General features: G+C 40.1%; 1 protein-coding gene across 2 annotated transcripts in view; it reads right to left on the bottom strand.

The window, feature by feature from the left end:
- LOC149176111 (uncharacterized) overlaps positions 1-24033 on the bottom strand; it is a 130386-nt gene that overhangs the window by 88103 nt on the left and 18250 nt on the right. For both annotated transcript variants that reach the window (XM_089423029.1, XM_089423028.1), the window contains exon 3: positions 4095-4188. In XM_089423029.1, coding sequence (XP_089279155.1) covers positions 4095-4188 — 94 coding nt within the window. The remainder of the gene's footprint in view (positions 1-4094; positions 4189-24033) is intronic.

The following is a 24033-nucleotide window of genomic DNA, read 5'->3' as shown; positions in this document are numbered from 1 at the left end:
CTTGTGGGGTATCCATTGTATCAGATGGGTGGACAAATATTAGAAACCAACATTCGATAAATGTTCTTGGTGTTTTTGCTAGTGGTGCAGTATTTATTACATGCCATGACTCCTCCTCCATCAGTGCATCTTCCCAAAACATTGCAGATCTCCTATTGCAATCAATCAGAGATGTTGGTCCGAATAATGTGGTTCAAGTGATAACAGATAATGTAGCAAATTGTAAGGCGGCAGAAAAAGTTATTGAGCGTACTCATCCACACAGCTTTTGGTCTGGGTGCCTGGTTCACACATTGAACCTTTTGATGCATGATATTGTGAAGCATAAAGAATGTGGGTGGATTAATGAGCTTTACAAAAGAGGGAAGAAACTCATTAAATTTATCATAGGGCATACAAGGGTAAACAACTTCTATGGCACTTACTCCAAGTTGCAGTTGCTTAAACTTGCAAAAACAAGATTTGCAAGTTATTACCTCACCTTTAGGCGGCTAGTGAAGGTGAGACAAGCTTTAACTAATATGGTGACCGCTAAACCATGGGCGGAAATTAACACTGATAGAGATGGTGCTAATGTAGCCAAGAACACTATTATTGACACGTACTTTTGGTCATAGGTTAAATATGTTTTGCAATTCACCAAACCAATTTATTACATGATCAAATTTGGAGATTCAGATCGACCAATAATTGGGGAGGTGTATGAGCAAATGGATAGCATGTTGAAGCAGATTAAAGACATTGTTGAGCCTAGAGATATCACCTTGTACAATTATATTCGTGCAGAGGTGGAAAACCAATGGGAAATGCTAAATGTTCCATTGCATGCATTAGTATATGTTTTGACAACTAAATACTATCATCCATCATGGCCTTCAACACCAGCACCTGGGGGGGGAGCAGGAGGACACCACACCTAGATCAAGAGATTCACAAAAATTATATGATTGCATTGAGTAAATGAGTCCCTAATGAGGAGGAGGCTGCCATGGTACGGAGACAGTTGAGAAACTATACGCTTAGCACTGGTCCATTTGGGAGCATGCATGCAATTAGAGATCGAGAGACTTTTTCTTCTCTTGAGTGGTGGAACATGCATGGAGGTGTTACTCCACTTCTACAGACTTTGGCATTGCAGGTGCTATCACAGGTGGTAAACACTTCTTCTGCAGAGAGGTGTTGGAGCTCTTATTCTTTCATCCACAGTGTTAAAAGGAACAAATTGAGTTTAGATCGGGCAAAGAGCTTGGTTTATGCTCATTACAACTTGTGATTGTTGTTCCATTACTGCGATGATGCAAAGACTGATAAAGACCTTAAGGTTTGGGACAGGAATCCAAAGGAGCCGAATTTGGAGGATGGAGTGTTGCGATTAGAACAATTAGAGGATGCTCTTATCCAAGTATGTCCATTGTGGTATGAATTTTGCTTATAAAGAATTTCTCTAATTCCTGTTTTAAATTTTTTTGCTAACTAGTTTTTTTTGTATGAATTTTTTGAGCGATTCCAGGATGATGATGATCGAGTTGAGATGCCACCCCCATCTAGTCCCTTGGTTCCCGAGTTCCATGGTTCAACACCAACAGAAAGGGCTTCGTCTTCATCAATTTCAATATCACTCCCACAACTTCCACAGGCACCTTCTTCATTGCCACCACATGGAGGCCCACCACCACATTTTCTTCCTGGTGGGAGGAGAGATCAATAGATTTATTCACAATTTACTACTTTTGTCATAGATTAATCATTAGACTTGTAGGCTTGTTGTGAATTTGAACCTTTTTTTCTTGGCGGTGACCAAGTGGCCTATTTTGTAAACATTATTATTTGAATTTTGGACATGACAAATGTTGACAGTTGCTCACTAGCTAGATAATATGCTATATGTTTTATGTTTTATAATATGCTTAAAAAATTGACGTATGTATGTAATTGCTAGAATATAGATGGTTGATGCTCGAATAATTAGTCATTGATGCACAATGGAATCATGGATGCCTTATCTATCTTGATTTATGTAAAAATATGCATGTTTTCATGTCTTCTACAACTAATTTGGTATTTGGGATGTTTGTTTTGAATATAAATGCTGCAAAAAAAATATAAATATATATACATAGTAGATGCTTCCGAGACGCTTCGCTTCCTAGATTTTTGAAAAATGATGCTTCCGCGTCCCCGCTTCCAAAAAACGTCCCCGCTTTGCAACATTGGTTTAAACCGAATACCACGAATGGACAAGGTTTCCTCTAGATGAATTGTTGAATCATGCAAATACAAGTGGACAATCATGCTTTAGGCCTCCTAGATCTCCCTTTCACCTTGGGAGTTGCACTTGCCAAACAATACAAGAGTCACCACTATCTTTAGAGAAGAATTAATAGCTAAATCAGAATGTTACTCACGAAATCTACCACCATCAGTCTAAAATCAATAGTCTCAGCAAATAGTGTGTTCGGTTATAAAACCAAAGTGAAAAACTGAAAAAACGTAGAAAGTATAGCATAAGCCATATGTGCGAAAGGCCCTAAGGTAGTAATGAAGTTTGAAATGCACTATTGACATCAAGGGTTATAATGTGATCCATGCCAGTAAGACGTACAACCCAGCTAATTGGAATGGTATGTACCTAAGGGATGTATACAATTCAGGTTTCTGGCCTTGGCCACACAAGAAGCAACAAAATCCAGCTAATCAAGAAAGAATTGGGAACCAATCAGGAGGTCTCTTTTATCCATTGGTCCTCTTCCAAGCAATGTGGTACTTTCCGATGCCATAATTTGAATGGAGACAGATGTAAGTTAAGGACTTCTGACTGAAATGACACTAAACATGGTTGATTGTAGCTAGAACCAAACTCTTGATTATTAAAACTTGAGCTTTTCTTGTAATCTTTGTCATGATCTCCATTATGCTCTCTTTTCTTGCCCTTTAGCTCAAACAGGAGGATCTCAGAAAAAGAAAAGAGGAGGAATTAGAAAACTTCAGGTTAGCCAAGCAAAAGTAAAGGAATTTGACTTCTCCTCATACTCATCCTCGAATGAAGAGTCAAACAAGAAAAATCAAGTGAGAAGGCAACAAAAGGACCATATAGAAGACAAGGACTACATAACAAACAAGACACAAGCAGAAGAAAAAGCCGAAGATGGTGTAAATACTACACAAACCAAAATGAATCATCAAAATCAAAGAGGAAAAATGAGCCCATCTAAAGGAGGGCAAACAGAAATAACCACCACGGATTTTGAAGAAGATGACAACAAAACTAATTTGAAACTCATGAGGAAAATAAAAAGGAAAAGGAAAAAGAAAGAGAAAAAAGGCAACAACTTAAAATATGTCCAACAAAAGGTAGTCATGAAAATCTAAAGCCAAAGTGGTTTGGTCAAAGCTATGTACTTTTGAATATAAAACAAAACATCTTTTTTGTTATTGTTTAAACCAAATACCGCGAATGGACAAGGTTTCCTCTAGATGAATTGTTAAATCATGCAAATACAAGTGGACAATCATGCTTCAGGCCTCCCAGATCTCCCTTTCACCTTGGGAGTTGCACTTGCCAAACAATACAGGAGTCACCACTATCTTTAGAGAAGAATTAATAGCTAAATGAGAATGTTCCTCACGAAATCTACCACCATCAGTCTAAAATCAATAGTCTCGGAAAAAAGTATGTTCGGTTATAAAACCAAAGTGAAAAACTGAAAAAACGTAGAAAGTATAGCATAAGCCATATGTGGGAAAGGCCATAAGGTAGTAATGAAGTTTGAAATGCATTGTTGCAATCAAGGGTTATAATGAGATCCATGCCAGTAAGATGTACAACCCAGCTAATTGGAATGGTATGTACCTAAGGGATGTATACAATTCAGGTTTCTGGCCTTGGCCACACAAGCAGCAACAAAATCCAGCTAATCAAAAAAGAATTGGGAACCAATCCTAATTGTCACGGTTCTACTGTCTTTGTGTAAAATAAAATGACATTCTTATGTAGAAATGATTCCTTATTACAGGAGACATATTGTGCATAGACAAAACATTGAATTACATTTACAGCAATTCAAACTAGCAATCAATGTCAGTTTCTCAAGTACCTTGCTCAATCACCACATCTGTCACTAAAGGCAGCAACATATGCTTTTCCCTCCTCATAACACCAAAGCACGGAAAAAATAATGGTCGTTTCACCTGCAACAAACCATAAACATAAATCAAGATAACATAAACACAAAATATTTTCTCCTGATAGTGAGCCTCGTCACAACCATAAAATTTTAAAATAGCACTGTATTTCAAGATCTTTGTGAGGAGATGATTGAAAAATATAACAAGGATTAACCAATCAACTTATAAAAATGGTCAATTGGAAAGAAATTTTGCATATGTGCCTGGAAAATGCCATGCTCAACATTTACAAAGAAAATAGTTCTGCATGTGACATTGTCTTCCAAGATCTTTGAGATGAAATGATTGAAAAATGTAAGGGTTAAACAATCAACCCATAAAAATAGTCTATTGGATAGAATTCCTGCATATGTGCCAGGAAAACGGCCTACTAAGCATTTAGACAAGAATCAGTTTTCTGTGATAAATATTGATCATTTTAAGTGAATTTTCAACTTGATGCAATTACATGGTATGCTGCCATAGACTCCATATCAATCCAAAGTTCACTTGATAACACAGTGAAACCCCAGCTGTAAACCTAAAATTTGCAAATGGCATAGTTCAAATGGCCCACAGGGAGAAATATCAGGGATAAAGCTTCCAATATTTTTTGCTTAGTAGATCGAATCAATAGTCAAGTGATAACTTGAAGCACATGACTAGAAGAGATAAAAATATATATTATAATTATACACAGTATTGATAAGATTGTTCTAAGTGGTTTCTCCATTGTTTAGAACAAAATCAGTGCTCTGTTTTTGGGGTATTCTCAGCAGGTATTATTGAAGTAGCAAGTTAGATGGCAGATGCCCATGCATACTGTTTTATTTTGGGAAATAAGGCAAGTACTCCTCCAGTTCAATATTCTTCCTCCCTCTTTCTTAGGGTGCATTCTTTATGTCAATTTTTCTGCTTGCTTCGATAAAAGGGGGTTTCAGGTCACTGTTAGTGAAGTTAGACACCTTTTTGACAGATTGCAGGGACAGTACACCATCACCCTTCTTCCACCCCAGACTTCACAAACTTTTCTGTCACTGCATGTGAAAGATTGGCTTACGGCATGCATTCTTTTCATTCTATTCATTTAAACACTGCTGTAAATAAGATTAGCTTGACATGAAGTAAATAGTTGCTTTGGAAAATAAACTTGTCCAATACACAATGCTTCAATATACTCAAAATGGAAATGTGGCATAACAATAAAGCATGAATTATTTAGACAAGTGTCAAGCTAAATGTATCAAAGTTTGCTAAAAATAATAGAGATGTTTGCATAAAGTAAGAGTAAATTGATTTGCAAATGGAAATGTAAACTTGAAACTTGTAGCAACAATGATAAGTGGTGCGGGGAGGGTTTCAATGGAGGTTAGGGTTTCAGTCTGCGCATGCATTAAGATCGATGAAGGGAGGTAGACTTAGCCGCACGGATGTCATCCGACGACAGGGCTTAATCAACACCTGACCCATAACTGGCAGCAGGTGGATGCACATGGGAACCGGCGCCTTTTGGAAATCGGAGGAGTCTAAGCCACGACGCTTCAAGGGAAGGAAGTTTACTCGGTCATTTTTCTTGGTTAATCCTCAGCAACATGCGCCTTTACCAGGGGAGAACAACTGCAGGAGCGGTTACATTTTTACTTTCACCATCATGCAGAGGAAATGGTCAGCCCAAGGGATTGTGTCGATCTGGAGCCCGAGCCAAAGACATCCTATTTGTTTGGGGTTTGGAGCCAACTCAACAAAATTTGGACAAGGTAAAACTTCTAGCTAGATCCCCAGCTGGCAAAATGGGATTAACGATGTTAGATTGGAACTCTGGAGGTGGTTTAGGGTTCCTGGAGGAAGGAAAACCCATCTCTTCACCTGTGGAATGTTGGTTTCTAACATCGGTACTCAGGAAGGTCAGGCGACAACAATGGAATCGGCGGATCTCGCCGTAGGGGTGTCGGCGGAACTCCTGGTAAGTCCTAAAACTCCCTCGGTTTTTCCAGAATCTGTCAATTTTTCGGGAGGCCTGGAAGATATAGTCAAAAGAAGTGGTCTATGGGGGAATGAGGGACTCAAGTCCTGCTTGGTTAAGGATCCTCAGTCAAATGAACTGGGCTTGGCCCAAAGATTGAACAGAACCCTCGCATGCAAATTAGCTCTGAGATAGAGGGAGGATGAGACACACGAACCCCATCAATTTCACAGCCTTGTTGGTGCGACAAGGGAGGGTTTTGTCCCAGAAAACCGGGCGCTGAAGGAAGGAGCAGTTCACAATTTTTCTGTGGACCCTGTGAAGGAACGAAGTCGCGGTCCCTCATTAAATTTTCAGGGTTTCGAGCATGAAGAGGTTTTGGGTCTCAACCCTCTAGGGGCGAGGGCAAGGGCGAGGACTTTGAATTTTAGCCCAGAAGTGGAGGGGCAGTCTATAGATCTTGGGGAGTTCTTCTTTCAGAATGTGTCGGCGGAGGATCGATTAGGGTTGAATATTGAGGAAGCGACCCATGCTCGGGAAGGGCAGTCTAACTCAGTATCAGCCAAGAATGGCCAGTCCACTGGCTCGAAGAGAAAGAAGGGGAGAGTAATCAAGAAAAAAGCGGAATGCCCAAATCTTGTTCTCGGGGTCAACATACAGATTGATAAGGCTATGGAAGCCTCTGAATTAATTCTGGTTGGAAGAGCAAAGGGAAGGCATTATTCAGCAAAGTATATATCTGAATGGATTGCTAAGGCATGGTTTGGGGCTCCAGATATACAAGTAGAAGTGATCACATTGGCAAGGGGATGGTTCATGGTTAGATTCAACAAGGGTGAGACTCTGGAATGGGTGTTGGAGCGGAACTAGTGCTTCGGGATATCACCAATCTTATTCAAGAAATGGACTTCCCTTTTTTATGCACAGAGAGAAAAATTAGAAGAGATACCTATTTGGGTTCGACTTCCGACTTTGCCCTCGCAGCTCTAGACAAAGGACGTTTTTAAGACCTGTTGTTGCACAAAGTGTCTAGGCACTGTGACAACGCTCAAAGTAAGGGTTGTCACTCTAATCCTTACTCACTTCATTTAGACTCTCTCTTAGACAAGTCAAGGGGGGTATTCCCTAAGGTGAATGAATGAGAATAGCCTGTGAAACATAGGCTCTAGGAGACTTAAAGATGGACAACTTGATGAATTTAGAACAAGTCCTGTTCAATTGAGATGGATAGATTAAACAATTAATACAAATAAGACACAACCACAAGATAGAGATGATTTTAAACCAGTGCCTTATATTCAATTAACCATAGATTAAATAAAAAACAAGTTATCCAAATCAATTTATAAATAGTGACGATCATGAATGATTAAATGTGAATGCTCAAAACTTTATCATGCAAGAGTTTCTAGCAATTAAATCCCAAATCTTAGACGAATTTATCTTTCTCCTATAGTCAATATGATTTTTTAAAACATTAATCGCACTCGACAATAGAGAAATCACTACCATTAAAATTAAAATTTCGCACTTAACACCAAAGACACCAAGGAACTTTAAATTTGAATGTTAATTATCCCTTAGGTAAATGCTAAGCTTATGAAGCAACGCTTAATGTGGCAAATGAAATTTTTAATGTGACTACAAAAATCAAATCAAAAGACCTTAATCAAATTTTAAAAAAATCATAAAAAATTAAAAATTTTCAAGTATGAAAGTTCTACTTTTGATTTATTTCATTAGCAATCAAACTCACCAAAAAATTTTAAAAAATAGATTTTTTAATTTTTTTTTTTAAAGCAAAATCAAAAATGAAAAATAAAAATAAAAGGAAAGGAAATCAAAATCAAAATCAAAAAATCATAAGTAAAAAAGAAAATGTGAAATCAAGACAAGACAAAAAATAAAAATCAAAAAATCAAATTTTAAATCAAAATGAATCTAAAAGACAGAATAAAATAAATCTAATGCAAATCCTAAACTAAACAAACACAAATAATAAAAATAAAAAATAAAAAAATGAATAAGTTAACCAAAGTAAAAAAAGTCAAATGAAATCAAAAGGAACTAACTAAACTAAAAAAATAAAAAAGTAAAACCTAAACCTAACCTAACGCATACACAATACAAATGAAAAAAAAATCGAATTGTTTTTGGTCTTTGCAGGTTCGAAGAGAAGCAACAGCGATAACAAGGGAGCACAAGGAGTATGCAACCGAGAGGGAAGAGAGGAGTTCAAAGAGGCAGTGGGCAGACAGGGGAGACTGCGGACAGCGAAAGGGACGAAGGAGCCGCGGATGAGGATTTGCAAGTTGAGGAGTAACAAAGGGAGATGGAGCAGTTGATGGCGGCAGGAGTGAGGGTTTAATGCAGGTAGCATTTGGACCGCTGCGAAAGGAATGGACTACGGGAATGCTGCAGGGAAGAGGGACGGAAAGAGCAGTAGCAGCAATGAGGGAAAGGAGAATGCGGGCAGATTGAAGCAGGATCAAAAGAGTTTGCAGATTGAAGGCAAGGGATTCAGATTAGATGAGGAGAGTTGGAAGAAAGGAGGAACGCAGATGGGTGAGGAAGGCTGCAGATGGGTAGCGTTGGATTTGCAGAGAAATGAAAGAGTTGGAGTTTTTGGCAACCAACGAGAGGAGAAAGCAAAGGGAGCCACGGGAGAGGTTGCAGCTTTGGAGCAGAGAAAGGCAAACACAACAAAGTATGGCAGCAAGGAAAAAATGAAGACCTTAGGCAGCAAAGAAAGTCGAATTTTTCCAGAAACCCCAAAATGCAGACAACAACAACAAAAAATTTCGAAATTTTCTGGAGGGGAAAAACACAACAGAGAATGGAGGCTCAATACAGCAGTAGACAGGAGAAAAATGGTAGCTAAAAACCTAAGAAAATTTCTAGATATTCTGATTAAAATGTTGAATCCTTTTGCTTCAGATTTCCTTGAAACCCTTATAAATATTTCCAGATTTAAAATTTTCAAACCCTTGGAAAGCAAAAAAAATGAAATAATATCCCTGGAAAATTATGTTGATAAACCCCAAAGATCCAGGTCTTACCCTCCAAAACCTAGATCTGGACTCTACACAAATTTCTTCCTCAGATCTGTAGCTGCACGACAACAAGAAAACACCCAAATGATATATACAATGATAAAAACTTAAACCCAGAAAAACCCATGTTAGAAAAATAATTACAAAATTTACAAACTGCGGGCTCTAATCATCCAGATCTATCATTATGTTGCACATAAATTAAAAGATTTTTAGATTTTAAAAGCGCTAACTCAAAACCCTTCGTGTATCACCAGTAAAATCTTATGATAAGCCCGAAGCTAATTTAGCTAGGCTCTTTAGGAAACACAAATCGGGAGTTGGCTGGTCCAACTGAAAACTTCTCCTAACGCCCGAGGATCTAAAATCAAGATTTCCCTGCAAAACTCGATCCAACCATTAAAAATAGGGCGAGAAAATAATAATAAAACTCAGACAAATAGAGGTACCTGCTATTACGTTCAAAATTTAGATTATTATTCAAACTCCAACGATTGAGCAAGATACTTGTATTCAAATCACTCTTCAGAAGCTATCATCAATGGCTTTAGAAAAAATTATGCATGAAAACGACGCATCTTACAGTATTTCCATGAAGAGTAACACAAGCAGAACTTAACCCCAAAGTCTTTCTTTATTATCCAGAAAAAGATTACACAAGAGCTTTTTGCTAAAAGCACACGACTCAAAGTCGGATGGATCGACTGACAAATGACTTCCTATTTAAAGATAAATCCTCCAACGGCTAGTTCGAGTGATCCTCGTCAAAGCTATCTTGACCGTTGATGAAGATTAAAAATATTTTTAATCTCATCCGTCGAAATATTTAATTCTTGAGGAAATTCAAATTTTTCAATTAAATGCATTTTAGTTAACTCAAAAAAATTTGAATTTTTCAATTAAATGCATTTTAATTAACTCAAAAATTAAATTTTTGAGTTAATTTCCCCAAAATTTTGACTTTGACTTAACCCCTAGGGATCAAAGGTTTAAAATTTATCAAAATAATTAATTTACCTTAGTCTTGGGACCTTTTAAAATTTCATTTTTTAGGATCGACGAATTTTGTTTTTAGAGAATTTAAATTTACCTAAGACCTAGAATTGATTAAAATTTTGGCTTAGGATTTTAATTCATTTTCGGCCAGAAAATTTAATTAATTAACCTATGAGGGGATAAATTATTTTTCCAACCCTCAAGACACTTTACATCATGATTTTCATATTTTTTACATCACAAGGGGGAAAACCCATTTGTAATATATCCTCACCCATTTCTGCAACACAAATATAATCCAGCAAACCAAGCAATTTGTAATAAAATAACCTAACCAAATAGTTAGGATTATTCCCAAATCACTTTTACATAGACTCAATCTAGAACACTAGGACTCACCTAAGATCCTAGCGACAAAATCCATTCCAGCTTTGGGGTAAGACTGGAGGAAAACTCTATCGACCATCCGAGAATGGATCGGTGAGACAAAAAACCTCCCAAAATGGAGATCGTCACTAGAAAAGTAGGTTTACCTAGGTCGTTACATACATGACACGGATCTGCTGAGATTATTTACATTATACACATGCAGAAAGGGTTTACATAACATCTTGGAAATCAGGTTGATGATGATAGCTGGACGGCACGGACACATCGATCAGGCGCTATCCCTTTTGCAAAAAAAGGGGGTGTACTGCTATGGGTCGTTGACACGTAGTGATCAACAAGACCATAGGTAACAAATTGGGAATTTTCTTGAAGTTGATATGTCTTTTTTGGAGGCAAAGAGCAGGAATGTGGCCCGAATTCTAGTAAGACTAGATCCAAGAGAGGGTTTGGCCGAAAAAATTCAGCTTCAGCTTCAGGGGTATTTGTACTCCCAGATTATCGACTACGAGCAGTTGCTTTCTGATGCCATCGTTGCCATAAACATGGGCATCTGGTGCGTGATTGTCCCCTAGGCTTCCGAAGAAGAAGACGACAAAGGGGTGAGCTAGGTTATGAAGCTTGGGCATATGCCGAAGAGGAGGTTAATGTACAGGCAGTGGAGATTGGGGAACAACAGGATGGGGATCCGGAGCCTATGGAGGTCCAAGAAGAACAAATTGCGAGGCCTAGGATCCAAATTATGTCGGAGTTCGATCAACAATGGGAGGCTCAAGATGAGGTTGAATTCATCGGACCTGCTCCCTAGTCGGCGAGTATTTTTTCTCATCCCCTCTCCTCATTATCTGATTCTCTGCACTCGTTATTAGATGTTCTCCCTAGGCCTGGTCCCTCCAGGTCATTACAGTCTGAAGTGTCTCATAGTTGTAGCTTGTCTTTTTCTCTAGATAGTATCATCACCCCAATTTCTCTGTGCCTTCCCTGTCCGGCCCTGAGTGTTTTACCCTCCCTTCTCCATCCTCAGGGATTCCTCATTACAACCTGCGTCCTTGGGACAAGAGGGACCTCTCTTTAGCTACTGTAGGAGGGTTGGGGGGTTTCCGGGAGCCTTCAATGCCTCGTAAGACTCGAGGTAGGAAATCAAACTTATCTAAGGCACAGCTAAAAGAAAAATTGGATATAGCCGATGGAAAACAATTATCCCTCAAAGGGGCGCTTAGAGCAGCGCAACCCCCTTGTGGTGGTTACCAAATGATTATTTTGTCCTTCAATTGCAGAGGGTTTGCTAGCACCTGTAAGAAGCTAGCTTTAAAAGAATTATTCAAAAACTACAGTCTTGACGTTATCATGCTTCAAGAAACCCTTGGGAATGGAGAGATTGTGATGACTTCTCTTTGTAAATTGTTGTCGGGTTGGTCTTTTGTGACAGTCGATGCAAAGGGAAGATCTGGGGGCCTAGCCTTGGGCTTTAGAGATAGTAGTATTAAGTTGTTAAATTCCTGGGGATCGGATCTGGTTTTGGGGGCTGAGGTTTATTCTTCAGAATTATGCACGGAGCTCTCCCTCCTCAACATCTACGGGTCATGTCAGGACAGGGATGTTGATTTGTGGTAGCATCGGATGTGCTCTAGCCATGAAAATTGGTGGAGAAGCTAAGGCACATAAGATCTCCAAGACCCAGAAATCGTTTTGAGAAATTCCATTCGGATGAGGAGTTATTCAAATAATTAATATTTTTAATGGGGTCCTAAGTCTAAACTTAAGAAAATAAAAATATTAATGGGTATTAATAAAAATAGGGATGAGAAGCTTCTAAGAGACAAGGATCAAGTTTGTTTTAATCTTAGTCGTTGATTCGAGACTTAATCTCAACCATTGATTCATCAACAGGAAAAGTATAAGAGAAGACTTTAGGGTCATTTGGAGATACACCAGCAAATACTCAGTATCCCAAGGAAAATCGATTTTCAGAGAGAGTGAAATCGATTTCAGAGGGAGAGTTGCAGGGTGGAGGAAGAGGGGGTGAATAGCAATAGTCAGGAAGCTCAGAAGAGGTGACGCAGGGACTCTGAGAGATAGCGCAGACGGAGACGCAGATCATAGAGACACAATGGCTGACGCACAGAAGGACAGAGCAGTGCAGAGCCAAGCAGAATGATGCAAGGTTGACACAGTAGGGAAAGGACGTCCTCCAAGGTGTCAGAAAATCTTGGAGAAAAGTCTCAGGTGTTTTCTCCCGGTGTCTATGCAAAAAAAATTTGTAAAATCAATTGCTACTGAAGATTAATAAAACCCTCATCTGCTGCACTGATTTTCCCGCATTGGGTTTTTCCGGGGACAATTGTCCAAAAATTACTGTGTTGATGTGTTTGATTCTTGTGCATATATTTGTTTCTGTGTAATGGTGTGATATCTGCAATAGAATTTATTTTAATATTTACTAAAGGGATTTCGTAAATAACTTATTGAGAAATAAGTAGGTAAAATAAATCAATTGCTGCAGTAATAAAATTTCTGTTTAAAAATTTTCACATGGTATCAGAGTAAAGATTCGGAAACGGAAAGGGAAAATCAATTATGGGTCAAGTGCATGATGCAGAGGCATCCACGTCAGGAGACTCATGCATATTTTTAGAAAAATGCACAAGAGATAGAAATTTCGATTTCTCTATGCTGGCTTCCAAATTGGAAGAAGAAGTTACTTGCGTAACAAGCTCTGCATCATCGGAGGTATGGTATATAGACAATGGAGCCTCCTGGCATATGACAGGAATCCAGGAATGTTTCTCAGATTATCAGGAGGAAAGAATGAATTTTCAGATCACCATGGGGAATAAGGCAAAGTGTACTCCAATAGGGAAGGGTACTATAGTTTTTCAAACAGAAACAGGAGAGCGGTTCCAAGCTACCAATGTGCTACATGTGCCAAGACTGGGGATGAACTTACTTTCCGTATCTCAACTTCAAAGCAAGCGCTATGACGTTTTCTTCATTAAGGAAAAAGTATACGTCAAACACCCGAGTTGGAAAAAGAAGGTACAAATCGGAATCAGAAGTAATAGGTTGTACAAGGTGCAGCTAGAATCACCAATGGCACTGATAGGCAGTGATGGAGACAAGGATTTGAATGAACTATGGCACATAAGGATGGGACATTTGCACCATGGAGCTCTGAGAATTCTCAGGAAAATTGTAACAAGAGTTCCAAATCTTAGTACAGAACGAGATGATGTATGCAGAGGGTGTGCTCTAGGCAAGTTTTCCAAAGCAGCATTTCCTAGAAGTAAAAATAGGGCCAAGAGTGTACTAGGATTGATACACTCAAATATTTGTGGACCAATGTCCACAAAGGCTCTTAGTGGTGCCGAATACTTCGTCACCTTCATCGATGACCATTCCAAGAAAACTTGGATCTATTTTCCGAAAACCGAGGATGCGGTTTTCTGTTGATTCAAAGAGTTCAAGGCTCTAGTGAAGAATTTGACAGGGAAGAAAATAAAAGTGTTGCGCTCAGACAATGGTGGAGAGTATGTCGACAAGAACTTCACTGATTTTTGCGCTAGGGAGGGCATCAGAAGAGAGTGGACAGCTCCTTACAATCCGGAGCAAAAAGGAGTAGTAGAAAGAAAGAACAGGATTATTGTGGAAGCAGCTAGGGCTATGATGTATGATCAGGATATGCCAAAATTCCTGTGGGCAGAAGCATGCAACACGGCAATCTATGTCCAGAACAGAACTCCTCATAGGGCATTGGGCAAGATTACTCCAGAGCAGGTCTTCACCGGGAAGACACCTAAAGTTGGTCATTTCAGGATATTTGGGAGTTTAGCATATTGTCATATACCCGAGGAGAAGAGGAAGAAGTTAGATCAGACAACAGAGAAAGGATATCTTGTGGGATATAGGGAGAATGCTAAGGCATATAGAATCTATCTTCTAGGGAGCAGGAAGGTAGTAGTTCGGCAAGATGTGAAGTTCATGGAAGACAGGGCCTTCAAAAAATCTCGAGAAATGCCTTCCAAGGAGCAGTCAAAAGATGAGTCGTTAGTCAAACCTCTTCAACCAGCGGAAGCCAGTAATAGGAATTCTCCTTCAGAACAAGAGGAATCACAGGAAGAGGAAGAGCTAACAGATGCACCTACTACCAGAGGAAGAACGAGCCGGGAACTCCGACAGATTCTACGGGATGCAGAAGATTTCATTGGTGCACCCAGGAACAGTAAAAGGGAGCGAAGACAGCCAGACAGATATCAGGCCTTAGTAGCTCAGGTTGGGGAACCTTCCAGTTTTCAGGAGGTCGTTCAGCATCAAGTTTGGATGGATGTGATGGTGGAGGAATACAACTCTATAATGGTGAATGATGTCTGGGAAGTAGTGCCTAGGCCTCAAGACAGATCAGTGGTAGGTTCGAGATGGATCTACAAGATCAAATACGCTACAGACGGCAGTGTGGAAAAATACAAAGCCAGGTTTGTGGCTAAGGGGTATGCTCAAAAGGAAGGAATAGACTACGAAGAGACCTTCGCCCCAGTAGCCAGGTATACATCTATTAGAACCGTGATATCTCTTGCAGCACAGATGGGGTGGGAGATTCATCAGATGGATGTCAAAACGGCATTCTTGAACGGGGTGATAGAAGAGGAAGTATACATTGAACAGCCAGAAGGCTTTGAGACACATGAGAAGAAATCTCATGTATGCAGATTGAAGAAAGCCTTGTATGGGCTCAAATAGGCGCCTAGAGCATGGTATGGTCGAATTGATGGCTACTTGTAGAAGATGGGGTTCGTCAAGAGTGATGCAGATCCCAATCTCTACTATCTGGTTGTAGAGAATGAGCCTCTAGTCCTAGTATTATATGTGGATGATCTCTTCCTAACAGGATCATCCAGGCTCATCGAGGACTGCAAGAAGAATCTAGCCACAGAATTCAACATGAAGGATTTGGGACAGATGCATTATTTCCTGGGGTTGGAAGTTTGGCAGTAGAAGGGTGAGATCTTCCTTGGACAAGGGAGATATGCTACAGAAATCCTGAAGAGATTCAGGATGCAGGACTGTAGGCCTATGGCTACTCCAATGATCACCAACTGGAAGAAAATTGATGCATCAGAAGACAAAGATGTTGATCCCACCTTATACAGGCAGCTCATAGGGTCCTTGATGTATCTGGTCAATACCAGGCCAAACATTTGTTACGTTGTCAACACCCTCAGTCAATTCATGGTGGAACCTAAGAGGGCGCATTAGGCAGCAGCCAAACATGTTCTCAGATATATATAGGGAACAATCGAGTATGGACTATTGTACACCAGAAGTAATGATATCAGACTGAGTGGGTTTACTGATGCAGATTGGGCTGGAAGTTCAGTAGATCGGAAAAGTACCTCTAGGTACTGTTTCAACATTGGATCGGGGATGACCTCCTGGTGCAGTAGGAAACAGAAATTCGTAGCCCTGAGCTCAGCTGAAGCCGGATATATGGGCGCTAGCAAAGCTTCATGTGAAGCCATATGGCTTAGAAAATTGCTTGTGAACCTATTCAGAAGAAGGATGGAGGCGACCAGGATCATGTGTGATAATCAGAGTTGCATCAAGCTCTCTGAGAATCCAGTATTTCATGATCGGTAGAAGCACATTGATATTTGGTGTCACTTTGTCAGAGACTGTATCCAACGCGAAGCAGTACAGTTGAACTACACTCCTACAAGAGAACAGGGGGCAGACATCCTCACCAAGGCCCTAGGAAGAACAAAGTTCGTTTATTTCAGGGAGAAGATGGAGATGGTAAAGAATCCATTTCAATAGCAGAAATGGATAAGTATCAAGGGATGAAGTGCAACAGTTAGCAGTGGCAGTGCTATGGGCAGCATGGGCAGCATGTTGAGGTGCTGCAGTACAAATGTAGCAATGGCAGTAGCAGAGCCATGGCCAGCAGTACAGGAGGCAACAGTGCAGAGGATGTTGGGCAGCAGGCCAAGCATCAGCACAGGTACCGATGCTGGAGGATCAGTGTGATGTTCAGTGGTGCAGCATTACTAGAGCACATTCCTCGTGAAGAGGGAGTGTTGATTTGTGTTAGCATCGGAAGTGCTCTAGCCATGAAAATTGGTGGAGAAGCTAACGCACATAAGATCTCCAAGACCTAGAAATCGTTTTGAGAAATTCCATCTGGATGAGGAGTTATTAAAATAATTAATATTTTTAATGGGCTCCTAAGTCTAAACTTAGGAAAATAAAAATATTAATGGGTATTAATAAAGATAAGGATGAGAAGCTTCTAAGAGATGAGGATCAAGTCTGTTTTAATCTTAGCTGTTGATTAGAGACTTAATCTCAGTCGTTGATTCGTCATCAGGAAAAGTATAAGAAAAGACTTGAGGGCCATTTGGAGATACACCAACAGATACTCAGTATCCCAAGGAAAATTGATTTTCAAAGAGAGTGAAATCGATTTCAGAGGGAGAGTTGCAGGGTGGAGGAAGAGGGGGTGATTAGCAGCAGTTAGGAAGCTCAGAAGAGGTGACGCAGGGACTCTGAGAGATAGCGCAGAGGGAGACGCAGATCATAGAGACGCAATGGATGACGCACAGAAGGACAGAGCAGTGCAAAGCCAAGCAGAATGACGCAGTAGGGAAAGGAAGTCCTCCAGGGTGTCAGAAAGTCTCGGAGAAAAGTCTCAGGTGTTTTCTCCCAATGTCTATGCAAAAATTTTCTGTAAAAGCGATTGTTGCTGAAGATTAATAAAACCCTCCTTTGCTGCACTGGTTTTCCCGCATTGGGTTTTTCCGGGGACAATTGTCCAAAAATAATTGTGTTGATGTGTTTGATTCTCGTGCATATATTTGTTTGTGTAATGGTGTGACATCTGCAGTAGAATTTATTTTAATATTTACTGAAGGGATTTCGTAAGTAACTTATTGAGAAATAAGTAGGTAAAATAAATCAGTTGCTGCAGTAATAGAATTTCTGTTTAGAAATATTCACAAGGGCCTTCTTTCTAGAATGCCCTGTTCTCTAAATCTTTCATGAAATCCTCCAATTTGGTGGTAGGGGGGATTTCAATTTTTCGTTGGGCATGTCTGAGACATGGGGGCCTTTGGCTCAAGCAGATCCCCTGGCTGATTTCTTTGTGAACAAACTCATGATGGGCAAGCTTATTGATGTAAATCTGATCAAATCCAGACCTACCTGGAGAAACAGGCGCTCGGGTGAAGCAAGGGTGGCTAAGAGATTGGATCGTTTTTTATGAAGGAGGACCTTGTTAATCAAATTCCCTTTTTTAGGCAGTGGGTTGGATCGGGAGGTGATTCAGACCACTTTCCTATCATCCTGGAGCTGAAAGGGACCAGTAGGAAGCTTGGTTCACCCTTTAAATTTAATCCTGCCTGGCTCAAAGATCTTAGCTACAACAATTTAGTCAAAGCCACTTGGAGGCCTCTGGACCATGATCAGGGTTCTTCTTTAGCTCAGATCTTTATGGAAAATCTTAAAAGAATGAAATAGGCAACAATCATTTGGGCAAAAGAAAAAAATATTAGGGAAGAAGCTGAGTTAAAACGTATTGATGAAGCACTTGAATCCATGGAAAGCCCGGAGGGGGATGGATACGAGACAGACGAGAAAAAGGAGAGGATAAAACAGTTGGAAACCTCAAAAAGAAAGATTCTTAATGACATAGAAGAACAGTGGAGGCTCAAAAGCAGAGCTATTTGGCTAGTTGTTGGGGACGAAAACTCTAAGTTCTTTCAAAATTATGCAAAGGGCAGGAAAAATATTAACACTATTTGGGAAATGAAACAGGCAGATGGGGGAACAGCAAAATCTTTTGATGAGCTGGCGACTCTGGGAAGAGATCACTTTAAAGGCTTGTTTAGAGCTCCAGAAGAAGCTACAATTGCAGAAGTCATCCGGGTGGCTCAACTGTTCCCTAGATATGTGGAGGAGGAAGAGAATGATATGCTCATGGTTCCTGTTTCAAAAGGTGAAGTCGAAGGGGTAATTAAATCAATGCAGAAAGACAAGAGTCCAAGACCTGATGGCTGGACGGTTGAATTCTTTCAACACTTCTTTGAGCTTATAGGGGAAGAGCTTACTGGGGTGGTGGAGGAATCTAGGCTCAGAGGCTATGTTTATGAACCTTTCAACTCTACCTTTCTGGCTTTAATCCCTAAAACAGATGATCCTACAAATTTTGAGGACTTCAGGCCCATCTCACTCTATAACTGTCTCTATAAAATTATTGCCAAAATCATTGCTATCCGATTGAAACCAATTCTTTCTAGAAATATTTCTAAGGAACAATTTGGTTTTCTTGATGGCAGACAAATCCATGAAGCCATAGGGGTTGCTCAGGAATCTATGCATAGCATTAAGAGGAGCAAAAGAAAAGGTTTGATAGTTAAAATTGATCTCTCAAAGGCCTATGACAGAATCAGCTGGTTATATCTGCGCCTTTTTCTTACTCATTTGGGCTTTGGTATTGGCTTCATCAACTGGGTCATGGGATGCATATCAAATGTGAGTTTTGTTGTCCTTATCAATGGTGTTGCATCCCCTTTTTTCCACAGTCAGAGAGGGCTCAGACAGGGTGCCCTATGTCTCCGCTACTCTTCTTACTTGCGGCAGAAGGATTAAGTCAATTGATTCTTGCTGCTAAACAAAGAGGAGAAGTTAAAGGAATCAAAGTAGCAATAAATTTGTATATCACCCATCTCTTGTTTGTTGATGACATCCTTTTGTTCAGAGACGGATCTAGAGGTGATATACAACAGCTGAAACATTCTCTTGATCTGTTTCTCAAAGCCACTGGGATGTGTATCAATGCTCAAAAATCCTCTATAGTTCATGAAGGCCTCTTGATGGTTGAGGTCAATAGAGTACTCTCGGTTCTCCCTTTTGAAGCAAAACCTATGATGGATAGTTTTAAATATTTGGGGTTCCATCTCAAGCCAGATTCCTACAGAAAGCATGACTGGAAATGGTTGTTGGCCAAAATTGAAAAACATATTAAACATTGGAGCTTCAAGTGGCTTTCGAGAGCTGGTAGACTGGTATTAATCAAATCAGTTCTAATTTCTATTCCAGTTTACTGGATAGCTCTCACCTGGGTACCAAAAGGCATTCTCTCCCAAATTAGGAAACTGTGTGGTCGATTTTTATGGGCTGGTTCGAAGGAGGATGCAGTCCTTCCATGGGTAGCATGGGACAAAATAGCCCTCCCAAAGGCATGGGGTGGTTGGGGAATAAAGGACCTTCCATCTTTCGCATCTTCTCTAGCAGCAAAATTTGGGTGGCGCTTATTATCAATGGATAATCTGTGGACTGCAGTGGTGAAAAGGAAATATATTGACCCGGTTCCTATCGATGAATGGATGTGTAGGATGGATAAGAAAACCTTAAATGCATCAGCAATCTGGAAGGCCACTGTAGATTCTTTTGGTATTATTGAAGACGGACTTGCTTGGCATGTAGGGAATGGAGAAAAACTCAGAGTAGGTATTGACCTGTGGGTGGGATGTAGTGATGGATATGTTCTTCCTAGGGAGCTAATAGATTTTCTCAACAACCAAGGTATCATTTTCCTTAATCAAATAGTGAAAGCAGAATTATCAACGAATTGGCATCAGGGCTGGAAAACTGCTGAAGATCTCCATTTAGAGCCCTAATAGGGAGATGATTGGTGTTAGTTTTTGGTAGCATCGGATGTGCTCTAGCCATGAAAATTGGTGGAGAGGCTAAGGCACATGAATTCTAAAGAACCCATAAACCATTTGGTGAAATTCCACCCGGATTGTATTTTATTAAAATAATTAATATTTTTAATGGGATTCCTAAGTCTAAACTTAGGAAAATTAAAATATTAATGGATATTAATCAAAATATGGGTGAGAATGATCTAGAAGGTGGCTCAAGTCAAGTTTTAATCTTAGTCGTTGATTAGAGACATAATCTCGGCCGTTGAAGTCTCAACGAGAAAAATATAAGAAGGAGGCATGGGGTTCATTTAGAAACACACACAGAGAGATTGAGGAAATCGATTTTCTGAGGTGAGACGCTCTCAGAAGGAAAATCGATTGGGGAGATCTTGCAGCAGAGGGGCAGTGAGAATCCGAGAGAAGGAATTTCGGGAGAATACAAAACAGAGAGAGGACAGAAAGACGTCCAGAGGAGGGTTGACATTGGCCTACGCAATGTTGACACAGAGGCAGCACAGTCAGTGAGGGGAAGTCGAGTTTCTACAAAGGGAGTTCGAAGTTCAGTTGCCAGAAGCCAGGTTGTGAGACTGGAGGCAAGAAAGTCGATTTCTCAACCAGTAGAAGATCCAGAGCAGAGAGGCAACGTAATACCCAAGAGGGGTGATGCAGAAGCTGCCCAGGGTGACGCAATTTCACGCAGAGGCCATCAAAAGGTGACGCAGAGCCTCCCAAAATTGAGGATCAGTCATTGGTTCTCCAGTGACAGTGTGAGATCATTTCACCAGTCTTTTGTCCAGTATTTTCTATGTAAAGGATTGCTAGTTGAGCATCCTAGATTTGTATTCAGAATTTTCTTCTACATAATAATAAACCCTTAGAGCTGCTGCACCGATTTTCCCGCATTGGGTTTTTCCGGGGACTATTTTGTCCAAACATAACTGTGTCCTATGTATCTTGTTCTTTGCTAAGTTTCCTTGTTTCACGTAATCAAATTTAAGTAGTGTATGCTGCAGAAGTAATTTGCTTCAGTATTCAGAAGAATAACTTGATTAATGTAATTAAAATCATGTAGGTGAAATAGATTCAGATTTGACCTTGAGGATAAGGAATTTTCACAATCGACAGATCTATATCAAAGAATTGCAGCATACAAATGTCACGATAAGGGATCGTCTAGACTCTAGATGCACTTCGATGGGTTCATGCACCTACAAGTCAATACTCTCCAAAATATGGCTATAGTTATCAAATGGTTAGGAGAGCTCAGGGGGTGCAGACTTGGTGGTGTAAACCACTTTGGAAATTGAAATGCCCAACGAAGTCAAGACTGTTCTTCTGGTGCCTCCTTAAGAACAAAGTGCCCACATGGGACAACCTGCAAAAAAGGAACAAACATGGGCCTGGTTGGTGTATATTATGCAAAAATTCAGAAGAATCAGTTTGCCATTTGTTCTTAAGTTGTCCTTTCATTATCAAAATTTGGGAGGCCACGCTAAGTTTACTAGGGGTTAGACTTATCTAGAATGGGGTAAGTATTTTGGAAGCTTGGCAAAATTGGTGGAACTCAGCACATGATGAAAACTTGAGAAATATTCCTCTAATCATCACATGGGGCATTTGGTTGGCAAGAAACAAAGGCATTTTTCAGGACACCCCTTCGTCACCTTCACCTATTGCGGCAAAGTGTGCCTCTATTTTTGCTTTAATACCCTTGCCTTCTCCAAGTCAGACTCCTCGGATCATTAGAGAAGAACAAATCAAACCACATATCCCTTGGGCATATTTCGATGGTGCCTCTGATGCTCAGAACAGATGTGGGGCGGGGTTGGTAATACACATTAATGAACACAAACTATTAAAAGCTTCAGTTGGCCTTGGTTCGAGATCAAACAACTTCGCAGAACTCCAATCATTGAAATATTTATTGTGTTGGCTTCAACAAATTGGGATTGATTCAGTTCAAATTTTCGGTGACTCTTTAAATGTTATAAACTGGTTTAATGAAGTTCAAAGATGTTCAAAATCACATTTTCATGTCAACAAATTGGGATTTGATTCAGTTCAAATTTTCAATGACTCTTTAAATGTTATAAACTGGTTTAATGAAGTTCAGAGATGTCAAAATCACATTTTGATTCCACTCATAGAAGAAATATTACAACTTAAAATGGGTTTTGATTCTATATCTGTTTGCCACATATACAGGGAGCGGAACGCAGAGGCAGACCTCCTTTCTAAGGAGGGCCTGCAACAGGTTTTGGGCGATTGGAGCATAACATAATTGGAGGGGAGGATCCGTGTGTCAGATCATGTTAAAATTGGCAACTAGGGCCAAACTTCATGTGGGTCATCTTATTCATGGCTGATAATATTTTTATTAGATTCCTCTTGTCGAGAGGTGTAGAGGATTGATATAAAGATCATCTGATTCCAATAAGTATTCATGGAGATATGAGTTTATTCTAATTATGGAATTATTATTAAGCCGACCTATAACTCATGTAGGCTCAGAAGCCCAACAATCGCATCTATTCAAACATCAACATTTATGTATAAACTCAGGAGGACTTTTCCTCATTTGCACTCACTCATCTCATCACATCTCTCTCTCTACTGCGTAGAAAAGAGTCTCTTCTCTACTGCGCAGAAAAGGGTCTCTCCCTCACACATGTGAAGCCGAAAGCTGCTGAAACTGAAGCTGCAACTGCAGAAGTAAAGTTTGACCTGCGTGGACCAGAAGATCTCTTCATATGAACTGCATTGTAGGTTCATATGAACCTCCTCTGAAAGCCGCAACTTTTGGTGGTGGTGGAATCAAGTCAATCCGACAGACGGTTTGCAAGATATCGACTGCCCTAGTTTGAAGGAAGCTGCTGAAACTGAAGCTGCAACTGCAGAAGTAAAATTTGACCTGCATGGACCAGAAGATCTCCTCATATGAATTGCATTGTAGGTTCATCTGAACCTCCTCTAAAAGCTGCAACTTTTGTTGGTGGAATCAAGTCAATCCGACAAACGGTTTGCAAGATATCGATTGCCCTAGTTTGAAGGAAGTTGCTGAAACTGAAGCTGCAACTGCAAAAGTGAAGTTTGTCCTGCGTGAACTAGAAGATATCCTCATCTGAACTGCACTGTAGGTTCATCTGAACCTCCTCTAGAAGCTGCAACTTTTGGTGGTGGAATCAAGCCGATCTGACAGTCGGTTTGCAAAATATCGTCTGCCCTAGTTTTGATGATGAAGCCGCTAACGCTGATGTTGTTGATCTAGGGTTTGCTACTGCTGATATAAATCAGATTTATTGTACTATTTCTCTCTGCTGAATTATTGAAAATAAAAGAAGATTTGATCAAAGGGTTTCCCCACACATTGTGGGGTTTGTCCCTGGCTAGCCGCCACATCTTGTGTCTCTTGTCTTGGCTTGTTTTCTGTCAATCGTTTAATGTTCTATCTGCACTTTACTTTATGTAAATGTGATTGCTAATCTGTGGAACTTAATAAGAAAAAGAAGTAAATTGTTATAAGCATAGAACATACCATAACTTAACATGGTATCAGAGCTGAGGTGAAGACAAAGCCCGAGCAAGAGCAAGAGCAATCACCGAAGAGAAGATTGGCAAGGCTATCCTAGAAGATCAAGGAGTGTTGGACCATGTAAGAGGCAATATTGTTGAGCCTCCATCAAATGCATACGCTGCTGCCTAGAACGAATGAAAAACCGGAGAAGTCAAAACAGAAGATCAACTGGGACTCTATCGACAAGCACTCGGGACT

This window comes from Pinus tabuliformis, chromosome 4_1 (genome assembly GCF_031772625.1).
Source record: "Pinus tabuliformis cultivar Carrire ecotype Pingquan chromosome 4_1, CPIR1, whole genome shotgun sequence".
Lineage (NCBI taxonomy): Eukaryota > Viridiplantae > Streptophyta > Pinopsida > Pinales > Pinaceae > Pinus > Pinus tabuliformis.
Note: the sequence above shows the minus strand (reverse complement) of the source record. Positions and strands in the feature narration are given on the sequence as shown.